The 15,202-nt window shown below is 32.8% G+C and overlaps 2 protein-coding genes across 2 annotated transcripts in view; one reads left to right on the top strand and one right to left on the bottom strand.

Annotated features, from left to right (window-relative positions):
* The window catches only part of LOC140439947 (odorant receptor 94b-like), a 59,078-nt gene extending 53,208 nt beyond the window's left edge, over window positions 1–5,870 (bottom strand). Inside the window, exon 1 of the mRNA XM_072530141.1 lies at window positions 5,752–5,870. The gene's annotated coding sequence lies outside the window, so the exon portion shown is untranslated. The remainder of the gene's footprint in view (window positions 1–5,751) is intronic.
* Window positions 5,871–6,844: 974 nt separating this feature from the next.
* On the top strand, window positions 6,845–14,802 carry LOC140439946 (uncharacterized). The gene is made up of 2 exons (XM_072530137.1): window positions 6,845–7,173; window positions 10,558–14,802. Exons 1-2 carry the CDS (start codon window positions 6,936–6,938, stop codon window positions 11,370–11,372), a joined length of 1,053 nt encoding a protein of 350 aa, XP_072386238.1. The 5' UTR covers window positions 6,845–6,935; the 3' UTR covers window positions 11,373–14,802.
* Window positions 14,803–15,202: the final 400 nt, after the last annotated feature.

Raw genomic sequence — 15,202 nt, 5'->3', positions numbered from 1 at the left:
GAAACGTTTCCGCTAATATATGGAATAGTTTACATCTATCATCTGATGACTAAGATCTTCAAGGGTTACAGTGTGAAAAGATTTTTACCCCATTCCATTGTTCCCTGTTTATTGATTTTGACAGTTATTGCTCCTTATGGATATATAAATATACAAATTTGTGAATAAATTAGCAATTAATTTAAATATCACGAAATATAGCTGACTTAATTTATTGATGTTATTTGTACTGTTACGATAAATATTATGGCGCACAAAACTGTAAATATATTTCTAATTCTTTTCTATTCTAGTATTTTCTCCGAGCCGCTATAAAAACCAGTCTGGGTTCCCGTTCATTCGAGGCAATTGAGGTCTACACCGCTGCGAGCCACGATGAGACCGGTCTTCCCCCTTGTTCGAGCCAATTCATGTCTGCTTCGAGGGAACTCCAGAACTAACGGCATTTTATATTTAAAGAGGGAACTTTGCTGAGAACAGTGAGTCGAAAATAAATTGTTGTATCGAATAAGTTGTAAAATAAATTAATATAAATGATTGTGTTTTTAGTGAATTAGAATAAGTGTAGAAGACTGTAATAAATTAGAATAAGTGGAAATAAAGATTAAATAAACTAAGTGTTAGAACATTTTAATAATAAATAAGACAATAAATTAGATTTAATAAAAACACAACAGTACAAAGAAAAAACACTTACTATCGAATATATAATTAAACAAGATCATATTATAATACAATGATAAAAATATTGAATGTAAAATATATAAATAAATACTAAATACTTTTCCAAACAAGGAGATTTTTAATAATTTCAAATAAAACAAAAAAATGTAAGTAAATCGTACAAAATAACTTTCTTAAGGCTACTTTATACTAAACAAAGCTGTAGTAAACACATAAATGTAAGTAAATCGTACAAAATAACTATCTTAAGGCTACTTCTTTACACTAAAAAAAGCTGTAGTAAACAAAAAAATGTAAGTAAATCGTACAAAATAACTATCTTAAGGCTAGTTTACACTAAACAAAGCTGTAGTTCACAAAATTTTTGCATTGCCACACAGATATCGCTCCTATTAGATTTTATAATATAAAATGCCTTAAACAAATTATTAAAAATATACTTACAATCGCATCCTTTGAAATAAAAAAGAATTAAATTTATTCTAAATCAGAGACAGTTAACTCTGATATTTGTTTATACATTTGAGAGTTATGCAGCTTTATAAGCTCTCTAGAATTAAAAAAAGAACACGTTTCATTTTTAGTTATGAGCTAAGTCTTGCTGTCAAGCAACCCTTAAATACTATTGGTACTTAACTTATTGTGCTGTTTTGTTTTTAGCAGATTCAGTTGGGAGGATATCCGTTTAACGTTGGCAGAAAAATGAGGCAAACATAATAAATTTAGTGTAAAATAAGACAAAATTTGAAATATTGGGGAGTTGTCTACAAAGCGCATGTTTCTGACAGACACCCAAAAATATTCTATGGTGACGGAAAAATCGAAATTAATTTTTGTATTTCGCAGTAACCGTAACACGTTATCAAGTATTTGTAATTCCGATTCTTTAATAAGATTTGGAAAGAGCTTCGCTAAGGAACTTTGAGAGTTGTTGTACCTGCAAGTACATAAACTGGATCTATAATCTCTAATTTTTTTGAAATATCGTCTTTAAAGTCAAATCCTTTAGTAATTTGAGCACAACTTTTAATAAACAAATCCAAACATCGTGTATGCAAAATATGTTTTTGTTCATTTGTTACAATAGTTTCAGACAGAGAAACTTTGGCGCCCAAATATATGTCATTTAGTGGCAGGTAGTTGTTGGGATCATTAAAATTGATGGTTTCAAAAGATAAGACATTAATTATTAATTCTCTTTTATGAAACATTCTAGTAATGTTTTATAAATACCTAATAAAATAGCATGAATTTTAGGGTTAGAAGATTGCATTTCTTTGTTTATGTCATTAAAACAGATGGAACTCGATTTCTACGGAACACAAAAAGAAATATGGAGAATGATCAGAGGACAACGAAAAGAGATGAACGAACTAATAAAAACGAAACACATTCAGAAGGAAACATGGGTAGACTACTTTCGATCTCTATTTGCTAAAGCTGACAATAATGAACCACCAACACCAGAGATGACGACAAACGAAGAAATAAATATTGAGAAGGAAGAGGTAAAGGAAGCATTCTTCTTCTTCTTAAAGTGCCTATCCGTTCCGGACGTTGGCGATCATCACGGCTATCTTCACTTTGCTTATTGCAGCGCGGAACAGTTCAGTGGTAGTCGTGTTATACCACTTTCGCAAATTTTGAAGCCAGGAAATGCGTCTTCTTCCCGGTCCTCTCTTACCATTTACTTTCCCTTGGAGAATCAGCTGGAGAAGGCTGTAACGTTCTTGATTTCTCATTACATGACCTAGGAAGCATTAAGGAAATTAAAAAATAGAAAATCACCAGGAGAGGACAGAATACCGAACAAACTCCTAAAGTATGGACGACCAGATCTCACCAAACGACTATTAAAACTAATCCAAAATATAATAGAACAAAATAGAATTCCTCAAGAATGGAGATCAAGCATCCTAATACCTCTCTTCAAAAAGGGAGACAAATCGGACCCGGAAAAGTCAAAACAGTTAAAAATCGCAAACTTGAATATTTTGGCCATGTTATGCGCCACCCAGAGAGATATAATATACTCCATTTAATAATACAAGGCAAGGTAGACGGAAGAAGAGGGCCAGGTCGAAGAAGAACGTCATGGCTTAGAAACCTGAGAGATTGGTTTAACAGATCCTCTGCATCTCTTTTCCGAGCTGCCGTCAACAAAATTACTATTGCCAATTTGATAGCCAACGCTCGATAATCGAGCTCGGCACATGAAGAAGAAGATCTACTTACTGTATGCAAGAGAGATACCTCTAGGAATAATCAAAACGATCGAAAATATCTACCAAAACAACACAATAAAAGTAAAAGTAGAAGAAGAACTAACCGACCCTATTGAAGCTGGCAATGGGATAAGACAGGGAAATTCCCTGAGTCCTCTATTGTTTAACCTGATTATGGACGAAATAATAAAAAAAGTAAGAACTAAAAAAGGATACCAAATGGGAGAAAAACAACTTAAAATAATCTGCTATGCAGACGACGCAATACTACTCTCTCAAAGTGAAGATGATTTACAACGTATGCTGCACCAATTTAATATAAGCGCCAGAAAATTTAACATGTTAATTTCCCCAAAAAAGACAAAATGCATGGTTACAACAACAAATTTACTAAGACGTAAATTGGAGCTCGAAGGTCAGATAATAGAACAAGTGATGGAGTTTAAATATCTAGGCATCACATTATCTAGCTACGGAAAGCTCGAAACCGAAGTGGAAGATCAAGTGAACAGAGCAAACAGAGCCGCAGGCTGCCTAAATGAAACAATATTGAGCAATAAAAATATCGTGAAAGAAACGAAAGGCAGAATTTTCAAAACAGTCATCAGACCAATAATGACATACGCGCAGAAACAAGACCTGACACAGAGAGGACAAAAAGGATGTTAGAAACAGCAGAAACGAAAACACTTGGAAAATTTGATGGTAAGACACTATGGGACAGAGCTAGTAGTACAGATATACAACGTAGATGCAAGGTGGAGAACATCAAGAACTGGGTAAGAAATAGAAGAGTAGATATGAACGATCATATAAGCCGAATGACAACAAATAGAGTAGTAAAGACGGTAAGAGACGGTTCCCCAATAGGAAGACGATCAGTAGGAAGACCACGAAAACGATGGAACGACAACTTAGTGGAGGCACATTGAAAAACAGGCAGAGTCATGGTCATATAAAAATAAGATGTTATTAAAGAAAGGTAACACAAATTCAAGGAATTGCAGAAAACATTTTGTCAGTGGATCTCGTAGACATATTAAAATTGTTTCTGCTGCAAGTATGCGCTCGGTAGTAACCGCATATGTATGTAAAAAATAAAATAAGGGGATCGTATTGCTCCAGCAATCTCACCACAGTAGCTTCCAAAGAAAGCCATCTAGTTTGCGCTGGATGGAGAATTTGATGAATTTTAACATTTGCAAATGTTTGAAATTCTTTTAATATTTCAATTTGTTTAGGACTATTGGAAATAAAGTTATAAATATCCGTCACAACATATTCAACCGTCCTAGGTAACTTTTTTAAAAATTTTCTTGTCAGGTATATTTTTACCTTCAAGGAAAGTTGTAATTTTTTCAAATATATCTGTTGCTCTAGCGTCTTTCATGGGTAGCAATGTGAGAAAAGTATCGAAAATCCTGAAATTCAATATATACTTAGAATATCATAAAAAATACTAATTAACAAACTTACTTTTCGCCTTCTAAGTATCTGCAAACTAATGCCAAATGTTTTGTACAGGATCTATCAGTTGATTCGTCCACTATTAAAGAAAATTTATTGGTTCTTAAAATATTATTTATAATGGTTAATTCGTTCTGCATTCCTATCACATTTTTTACCAGTGATGAAACCTTGATACGGCCACATTTAATTTTCTTATCAATATCTGAGTCGGACCACATTTTTTTAATTAGTTTTGGTAAATGCTCGCCAGCACTATAAGAAATATTGTGTTCAGCCACATAAGCTGCTAAATGTATATCTGCCTGTTTCGCTGATTCCTCAAGAGAATTAACGTTTTTGAACTTACTGATACTTGTCAAGCTCTGTTGTTTTTTGGCCGATTTCGTTAATTTTAAATGTTGTGCAGTTTCTTTGTGTCGCAAAAAATCGGCACTCCAGTGGCACCAATAGTAATTGTTTTATTGGAAACAGTACAGTATACCTACATCGGAATTTGATTTTCCTGGTCTTAGCCAGCCTTAGAAATTTGAATGATCCTCCCAATCTATCCTATATTTCAGAGAATATTTAAATTGCTTTATCTTTGTTTTGCCCGTACTCGTACCTTCTCCGCCTGATAAAGCATTCTCGGAGTCGGAACTACAAATATTTCACATTTAAATTAACCATTTCGGTTCTAGTTCCGTAAAAGGGTAGACTGTTTACGAATATGCAATTTATTTCAATGCATTCTTTTTTACTCAAGTACTGATGATTGTACAATAGTTTTTTACTGTGGCCGATTGCCACAGCTGTTCAATCAATTTTATGACGCCATATCTTACTTTGGAATGACGGTCCCTGAATACTGTTTTATTACTTACTGTTAGTTAAAATTTTTAACATTAACTTTTTCTCGTTATTTTACCTAGTTTATATTTTCCTTGTTAATACATTAATTAATAAATATACTTATATCATAATGCTCTTTCCCTCTTTATTCTAAGAATATGGCAATACTACCAAACACTACATTTCGTTATATTTGTAGCTATCTTCACGGACCCGCAAACTAAATGTCCCTTTTTTACATTTTTAGGCTAAAAACGTATTTTTTTCAATATACATAGATTAATATATTTACAATCATTGCTGCTTTCAGAGTTCATTTCAAGGAGTAAAGCGAATGAATTTGAATGTAGCATTCTCAGTGACGTCATTCCCGCCACTAGATTCTCGATGCTGATTGGTGTAAAGTTACCAGATAACCTGTCTATTTACTAACCTTGGGCTAAGTCCATGAAAATATCGGCATTTTTAAGGTCTACCATGGGTGTACCCTTTTACGAAATATTTACCAACATTTAAAAAAAGAATAAAGTAAATTAATTACCTGTCAATCCCAACTAAATTGCAAACCTTTCAAGATTTCAATAACACAGAAAACAATATATTCGTTGATAACACGTTTTACAACACAGGTATTAGGTATACGAGAACTGTAGTTGGGTTGGTGTATTCTGTGGTTTGGTACATAAGTTATAATGGATTTTGTAAAGAGCTATGAGTCATGCTTGTCGACACAACGACACAAGTTTACTGTTTACGTGATATTTACAAGGAAATTGAAATTATAAGTTCCCTAAATTGATTCTCTATATCTTATACAAGCTAGGCGTGAAATTTAATCTAAAAAACTTGATATATAAATATTGGGTGTATAGGTATACAGATATACTACTGGGACAGATAGAGATAGCAGTAACTAACAGAAGTTAAGTGAAGCAAGAAGCAAGTTTTTAAATTCAGGTTTCACAAAATTTACTATTTAAACTTGTCTGAAACGCTAAATAATCTCAAATTGTACTAAATATTGTATCAAATAATGTAATAACAACATATCATATTATAGTGGAATTTTTAACGGACAATTTGAGATTAAAAACAGGAAAACAGGAGAAGTATAAAAACAGGAGATCTGGTAACAGTGGTCATAGACCTCTCTCTGACATTGATTTTTGAACTTCATTAACCCAATTTGTTTTCGGTTTTCCTTAATTTTTTCGCTGAATGCTGAAGTCTGAAGTGGCTACCAAACAAACCGATATTATCTTTAGCAGGCGAATGTATGTCATGCTCTGTACATGTTTGTACCAAATAAGCTGTTAACAGTTAACCAATTAATCTTGAAAGAGACAAATATTTACTCGTTATTATTTGATATAAATTAAAAATGCAGAATTGATAAATAATATAACCAAAATGTACTTTTTAAAGGCTTTCTTTCTTTATATTTGAAGCATCCATATTTATGCATTATAAAAACATGCCAACACTACCTTGCTACCAACCAGCAGTGCCAGCACTGCCAGTCCAGCCATCAGCCAGCCAACTGCCAAACCATCTGCCAACTGTGCCAAATCGAAATATTTTGTTTTTGGTTGACATTTGCGCATCGAGTTCTATCTAAACTCGATGCATTTGCGGCTATATTCGGCTGGTACGATTTTACTTTTTCGAATTCGAAGTAAACATTAGGACATTACTGCAATTGTTTATAAAATAAAATTTAACAATATGGAAATAAAACAAGAAGTTAGTGAGAAAAGTTGTAAAATAGAAGTAGATAATGACACGTGTCTTGGTCCTTTGGATGCCTTCAAAATTGAAATTAAGGAAGAACCAAAGACAGAAACTGCATACCACACTTCTGATTATTTGGACTTAAATGAATTCACTGTAAACAGTGGTGAAGTAGAACAAGGTGAAGATAAATTTATACTATTTGAAGAAAAGCAACCAAGAAATAAAGAAAGTAAGTAACTGATTTAACAAATTAATTGTATGTTGAGGAAGTTTATTCTTAATTTAAAGGTTAGAGAATGCACATAAATACCTACTTATACTTGCAAGGTTCTACTGCTGAAATTTCACTAACACCTTCCAGTTTCTTCTGCTCAGAGTCATTTATATAAGTTGATACATTTTTCTTATTCTCAAATTTTTGTCCAAATATCTAGGCTTCGAAGTTCAGCGAATATAATGTGGGCCCATGGTTGGAAAAGACTCAATATGAGCTTCACGGTTTTTCGGTTTTTATTGGTTGTTTTATTTAGCTGTATATGCTTGCCTCTTTTGTCAGTGTCTGCATAATAACCTAGAATATCAGTTTTTCTTATATCTTGTATTAACAATGCTGATATACAAAGAGTCTTATAAAAAAACCTCTCACCTACCTGTATCTCTTGACCATTCATAGAAAAGTAACACTTTTTGGAAAATGCACATGGTTTTTTTAAACTTAAACTTTCAATATTTTAAAATTTGTCACCTGGTTTTCTTACTGTATCACCACAGTATCACTGTATCTTACTGTGTTACCTGGATTACTTGTAAAAATAAAAACAAAAGAAACAAGTGGAAGAAGTCAATATTTTTTTTTATTAATATGCTGCTTTTCAAATAAACAAACTTGTATTCAAGTAGAGACAAGTCAGTGTAGTTAGCAAGATTCAGTCTATTGATGAGGTATGGCATATATTACTTAAATTTCATTGTTCCTTGTTGTACATTACAATGGCTACATATTGTATAGTACTGGAAATATGTGAATAAATGGCATAATAAACATTTAGACCCCCATTTCAATTTGATCCAATATATGAATAAAGGTAAACAAAGAAAATGTGGATGTTGCAATCACACAATAAATGGAAAATAGCAATGTTGCTTTTAATTTGAAATGTTAAACCAAAAGGAATATTAAATAATTGTAAATAGTATTTTTTTTTCATAAATACGTTTTTTAGTTTGGAGGCAACTACTTACACGATATTTATGAAAATTATATAACTCTAATTTGGAGAAAAGCCACATATAACCGTCTTCATGCTCTTTGTCAAAATATTTTTTAAGTTCACCATAACTTGTAATACCCATAAACCAATTTTCATAAATATCATGTAAGTAGTTTCTGATATAGAGATAGTGTAAGCTCGTCGTAAAACATCCTGCATAATTAACATGGATTTATTTTTAATTATCTTTAATATCCATGGTTCTCATTCGAGATGGTTGATGGGTAAACCAGTAAGTATTAGAATGCAGTTAAGAGAATGGAAGTGGATGTGTCCAAAATTTAGGAAACAAGATACTGCTAGTGAATAGAAGGCTTAGAGCTAGAAGCTAGAATCCTCAAGAAGGCTAGGTAGACCTCGAGGTACCTATATGAGGACCACTGACAAGGAAGCAAGAAACATTTGGAAAGAGTTGGGGTTATTGGGAATACAGACAGAAGGCAGAATCTTGTGGATACCGTCTAATGCGGATACCATCTTGTCAACTGTCTAATTACATATTCAAGAACAAGATTAAAGAGCGTTGGAGCCAGTCCGTCGCCTTGTTTCAGTCCTTGCGTTATTGTAAACGCATCAGTGATCTATCCCTGAATACATACCTGTGCTTCTGTTTCTGTCATTGTCATTTGCACTAGTCATATTAATTTTGATGGTATGCCAAATTTTTCCAATATATTAGGTAGAATTGTTCTATCTATTGAATCATAGGCTTGTTTAAAATCTACAAAGAGATTGTAAACGTCCATGTCATATTCCCATGCTTTGGCTAGTATTTGTTTAACTGTAAATAGTTGGTCAATGGTAGATCTATTTTGCCTAAACCCTGCTTGATATTCCCCAATGATTTTTTCCTTGAGAGGTTGGAGTCTTCGATTAATGATGTTTGTGAGTATTTTGTATCCCGAACAAAGTAAAGAGATGCCTCTATAATTCTTACACAACAGTTTGTCTCCTTTTTTATGGATAGGACAGATTATACTTTTCTTCCATTGTTGGGAGATTTCTTCTTCTATCCATATCTCTTATATTAGCTGGTACATCTGTTGTGTCAAATTCCTTCCTCCTTGCTTGAGTAGTTCTGCCGGTATTTTATCTATTCCCGGTGCTTTATAACTTTTTTTGTATGTGGATTGCCGTTTGGACCTCCTCTAGCGTTGGGGGTCTAGTTAATTCATTTTCTTCTCCATCTTCCCCTAGTTCTTGTTGTTGTACCTCCTGTCATGCCTGCTGCTGCCTCTGTTGTTGTAATGGTGGTTGTGTCCTTTTGTTTAGTAATTCCTTAAAATATGTCATCCAGGTTCTCTTAATTTCGTCCATATCGCTGTTGATTTCACCCTTCTTATTTTTGCAGAGGCTAGTCTTCGATTTATATCCCTGTTTTAGATGTTTGATAAATTGGTATGCACTACGTGTTTCGTTTTCCTTAAACTCCCTCTCTATGTTTAGTATCCGTTGGTTTTCGTACTTTCGTTCTCAAACTTCACTTTCGTTCACTTTTGTTCTCAAGTTCTGTTTTTCTCTCTCTAGTACGTCTGAGTATGTCATTCTTATGTGCTTCATTTCTTTCCTGTATAGCTTGTTTGCATTCTTCATCGAACCATGTTTCTTCTCTCCGTTGTGTCTTTGTTCCTAGGACTTCTTCCGCTGTGTTGAGTATGATACTGCTTATGGTGTTCCATTGGTTTTCTATTGTGGAGTCTGCTCTGTTTTCTTCTAGTAATTTTTCATCCACTGTTCTCTCAAATATTTCTTGTACCTCAGATACTTTTAGGTTATCTAAGTGTAATTTTTCTTATTTTGTATATTTTTCCTTTACCTGTCGACTGATTTTGCATCTAAATCTGCTGCATTTCAAAAAAGTTACATGGTTATAAAAAAGTCTGGCAACAAGGTGGCAATCTTTGAAATTAATAAATTTATAATTATGGAATTGTGCGATACATCACTAAAATACGTATTTTTCCACTGCTTAAGTGAATAATGAAGAATTACTTAAATTATTGAAGAAAGTTTATTCAAAATGTAATTTTACACAAATCTTAGTTTACACTACATAGAAATGAGTAATTTAACTAAATAATTTCTTCAGTACCATAATTACCAAAAAGTCTGACAACACAGTGTTATATCTAATTAATGACCTGATAGCATTTTAACATACCAGAAAAACAGTAGTAGATATTGAGTGACCAACTGCCATTAAGCTATAAGGAATAAGATCAGATTGAAGAGTGAACTTATAAATGTCAATTTGGGCTGAAATTTTACTTTATTATATTTCTTTATTTCTGTAATATTTTTTTCTGTTCCAGTAAAATATTTATAGTTGGTTTGTATTTTAGGTTGTCTCCAGCAGGAAAACAAAATAAAAATTATGGAATTGTTACATTCATCTCAAAGAAAATATACAAGTCAAGATGCTAAAGGAAAAATATTAAATAAAAATATGAAAGTTGAGACTGGACAAAAACCTTACAAGTGTGAAATATGTTTAAAGCAGTTTATTACTAAAAATGCTTTGAAAAAACATTTGAGAATACATACTGGAGAAAAACCTTACAAGTGTGAAATTTGTTTAAAGCAGTATATTACTACAAGTGCTTTGAAAAAACATTTCAGAACACATACTGGAGAAAAACCTTACAAGTGTGAAATTTGTTTTAAACAGTTTAGAGATGCAAGACATTTGAGAATACACACTGGAGAAAAACCATACAAGTGTGAAACTTGTTTAAAGCTGTTTATTACTAAAAGTGAGTTAAAAATACATTTGAGAGTGCACTCTGGAGAAAAACCTCACAAGTGTGAAATTTGTTTTAAACAGTTTAGTGAAACAGGTCATTTAAAAAGACATTTGAGAGTGCATACCGGAGAAAAACCTCACAAGTGTGAAATTTGTTTTAAACAGTTTAGTGAAGCAGGTCATTTAAAAAGACATTTGAGAGTGCATACTGGAGAAAAACCATACACGTGTGAAATTTGTTTAAAGCAGTTTATTACTACAAGTGATTTGAAAAGACATTTGATGAGAGTGCATACAGGACAAAAACCACACAAGTGTGAAATTTGTTTAAAGCAGTTTACTACTACAAGTGATTTGAAAAGACATTTGAGAGTGCACATTGGAAAAAAACTGTACAAGTATGAAATGTTGTAGGCAGATTTCTTTAAAATACATTTGAGCGTGCACAGTGAATAAATACAATTGCGACATTTGTTTTAAGCAGTTTTCTTAAGTATTTAATATGAAACTGTATATCACTATTTGAATTTGTTCACTAGAGACGTCTTTTAAATAATTTGGCACAGCCTTTGATTTGAAACAACATAGAATAATGCAAAACAGAACTAAAACCTTAAATTCACTATGCTCACTTCACCGCTTTACTGAATTTGCTGCATCCTATCAACTTTTGCATCTTCGGCAATTGTTGGTTACCTATCTAACGGATCTGCACTTAATTTTTTGGTGTGCTAGGCGTCATCTTACTTCTCAGAAAAAATTCTACTTCGTCTTCATCTCCATTTCTTCTTCTCTTACTACCATATCTAATTTTAGTCTGCCAATATGTATTTTACACCGTGACACCACAGAAAAAATTCAGCTTCCAATCACCTTATTGAAAAACTGTTTTTAATCACTGCCACAGTATTTTTGAAATAGTTTCAATCTTATTACTTTGTACTTGTTTCCTTAATATTTTTTTTTGAGATATGGCAATCTCTCAATAGGACTGGACAGAATCCTTATCTTAATAAATCAGAATCTTGGCATTTTTAGCTTTCAACTTTACTGAAAGATAGGCTTTTTTTTATTTTTGGTAATCTCTCATTTGATTTATCGTAAGGGACATTCATCAGCTTTTTAGATATGAAGAGCTTAATGTGAAACAATGACAAGCCTCAAAAAGGCAAAAGTGAGATATATGACTTTGAATGTCATTTAAAGTCTTTATTTAAAGTCTTTATTTAAAAAAAATGTGGCTTGTTACATTAATACATTAATGATAAGTACCCAAAATCTTATTTAATCAACCAACTCAGCGACCTCATCAGCAACATCAGGGCTGACATCCTCTTGTAAACTCTTGTAGAATGGATGATACACTGAAGGTATGTAGGATAATAATGATCTTACATTTTCAAGTTTCTTTTTTGCAATCCGAATGGGCTCAATATACTTCTGTTTTAAAGCAGATACAGTAAGCACATTAGGACGTCCCTTCTTGACAACACTAACGGGGTTGTAGGTACCATTCACAGAATGTTTAACGTAAAATGCTTGTCTGTTATCACTCCTGAACAAAAAGGAAAAAACATTGGAAAAATCCAAAGATTGCTGGTCATCAGTGCGAGTACTCTTTTTAATGTTCTCTAAGAGTGGTTGTACATTGAGGAAATCTTCCTGCTTCATAACAGTTAAGTTGAAGGGCTTCTTTTTATTAGATTCTTTTATAATTTTTTGCCATTCCTCAGGAGAGTACACAAGCGGAGCATACTTTCTATGTCGTTTTTCTATAAGAGCAAAATCCCTGTCGGATGGAAGGTGAGTGTATACGCTGACTAAAAAATGGTGTGTAATAGACTTAAACTTTTGTTCCTTCACTAGCTGGAACCATAAAGACATTAAAAGCCAGTTTTTGTTTTGCCCGGGACAATTATCCGTGAAGAAAACGAGATGCTCTACTTAACCTATCTTTGAGCTTAGAAATTTTATGAGTATTGATGCAATTTCATCACTTCCTCTTTTTGCAATGTTTTCCGTCCAGACAAACATATGACCAGCGTCTTCCGTACAATCATGGATTCCTAGATTATACATCCAGATTTTCCTGCAATAAAATGCAGGACCAGTGGTTAATTTGGGAATCGGTAATGCTTGATGCAAGTCAAACGATATAACACATGTCCTGTTATCAATTTTGGACTGGGCTGTTTCGCTCTTCAGTAGTTGTTGCATTGCCTGAGCCTTACACTTGTGCAAGTTAAGTCTTGTTGTTAGTTCGCTATAATCATTTTTTTCTGATTTTGCTGACTCTATTTGGATATTAATTTCGTCGTATGTCTTGCAAGTATCTGATTTTGGCAGCTTGAATCCAATATTATACTCGGTACAAAATATTTTACGGTAAGTATGCTCCTTGACTGGTTCAATTCCCATTTCTGTACACCAAGGGACATATCGATCCAAATAGAGACTGGCTATACTCATGTTATGATCCAGATAAACTTTATTCATGTTCTTGTGTCAACTGTAGTGACTTTGATACTTTGGAATCGAATGTATGTGGTTTTTAACACTTAGTATTTCAGAATCAGATATTTTGTTCACACGGTTTGTATGCTTTCCTCTGTTGTCTCTTTCTGGCACTAGATTTCCTTCTATCTTCTTGTGAACAATGTTATTTACTCTGCCCTTAGAAGCTTGAAGTCCGTGGATATTTAAAAATTCTGTTTTACAGACACGTGTAGTTTCACCATTAACATTAATGGAGTAGACTGCATTGCTCTTTCTATGCGATTCTTGATGTTTTTTCTTCTTTCGGTAGGACCTTTTCTTCTTAACAATATCTATACATCCGAGTAAGTAGCTATTTTGTAACTCCCATGGACCGAGGTTCCAGAATTCGTTAAAAATATTGCTCTCGTGGCCCTGAAGCTTTTCCCTACACTTCTTAGTGCAACTGCAAGGCGGTCCCAATTCTCGACCAGGCACATTTTTTTCGTTTTGTCGCTTGCATATGGTTGCCCTAAATTTCGTCGAATTTTTCTTTTTGATCTTGAATAACAGTGTTCATTGCTTTGTCTCCATCGACTTGTTGGAGTTTTGTCGGGTGTGTTTGGTTTTGTCCTTTTTCTTGACGGACCTTGTTCATTATCCTACAACAAAATGCAATAATATAACAAGCCATGTCACAAGCCACAACAATCATACTTTAATCTTTAATGGTAATAATGTGACAAGCCACATTTAACAAAAAAATTACGTACCGCTGTATTTTCATCACTTGAGTCACTTCTAGATTGTACATAGTCAGGATCACGGTCACTGTCATCGAATGTCGACTGAACTTCAGTATTTGTCTTACTAGAATCGTCAGAACTCACAGAAATATCTGAATCGCTTTCGCCCATGTTCGCCATTTTGATGTGGCTTGTCATTATGTCGAGTAGATACTAAGACAAACTAGATCTATGCAACACTGTTACCATAGGTTTGTCGCGTCATCTATTAACGACGGGCTGAAATAAATTTTTAGTGGCTTGTTATACTATTACTTTAACCGATCATAGCACTAACTCTTTTTGAACTCATGTTCATTGGCTTGTCATTGTTTCACATTAAGCTCTTCATATATTATGATATTTTTAACCGTGTTATTAGTATTATATAAATCAGCGTTTACTTTTCTGAGTGTTTGTGACAAATGGGCTCTAGAATTTTCCCTAGAATCTCAGAAGCAGAGTCTGTACTTGACATTATATGTTTAAACACCTGTTACATCAGATCAAAGACTATTTTTGTAAAAAAATATAAATATATAATGTAAAATAATGATAAATAAATATATAAACTATTCTAAATTCGTTTATTTGAAAATAAATATTAATTTTCCCAATTTTATCTATATATGGAATAATAATTGTAATGTTTAAGTTTAGGATATATAAGAGCCCAGAATATTTATTTGTTTTTCAAATTTTCAGAGTTGAATTTTTGTTAAGTAGTAAGTAAGTAGTACATATACATATATATATATATATATATATATATATATATATATATATATATATATATATATATATATATATATATATATATATATACATATATATATATATATATATATATATATATATATATATATATATATATATATATATATATATATATATATGGTTTCAGATGTTTTCCGGGTTTGACCCCGCGTTAAATAGTTTTGGTTTTTAGAAAAACCATTGTTTTGGCGACGTTTCGGCAAGGTC

Source organism: Diabrotica undecimpunctata, chromosome 4, assembly GCF_040954645.1.
Source record: "Diabrotica undecimpunctata isolate CICGRU chromosome 4, icDiaUnde3, whole genome shotgun sequence".
Taxonomy (NCBI): domain Eukaryota; kingdom Metazoa; phylum Arthropoda; class Insecta; order Coleoptera; family Chrysomelidae; genus Diabrotica; species Diabrotica undecimpunctata.
This window is presented reverse-complemented; position numbering and strand designations above follow the sequence as displayed.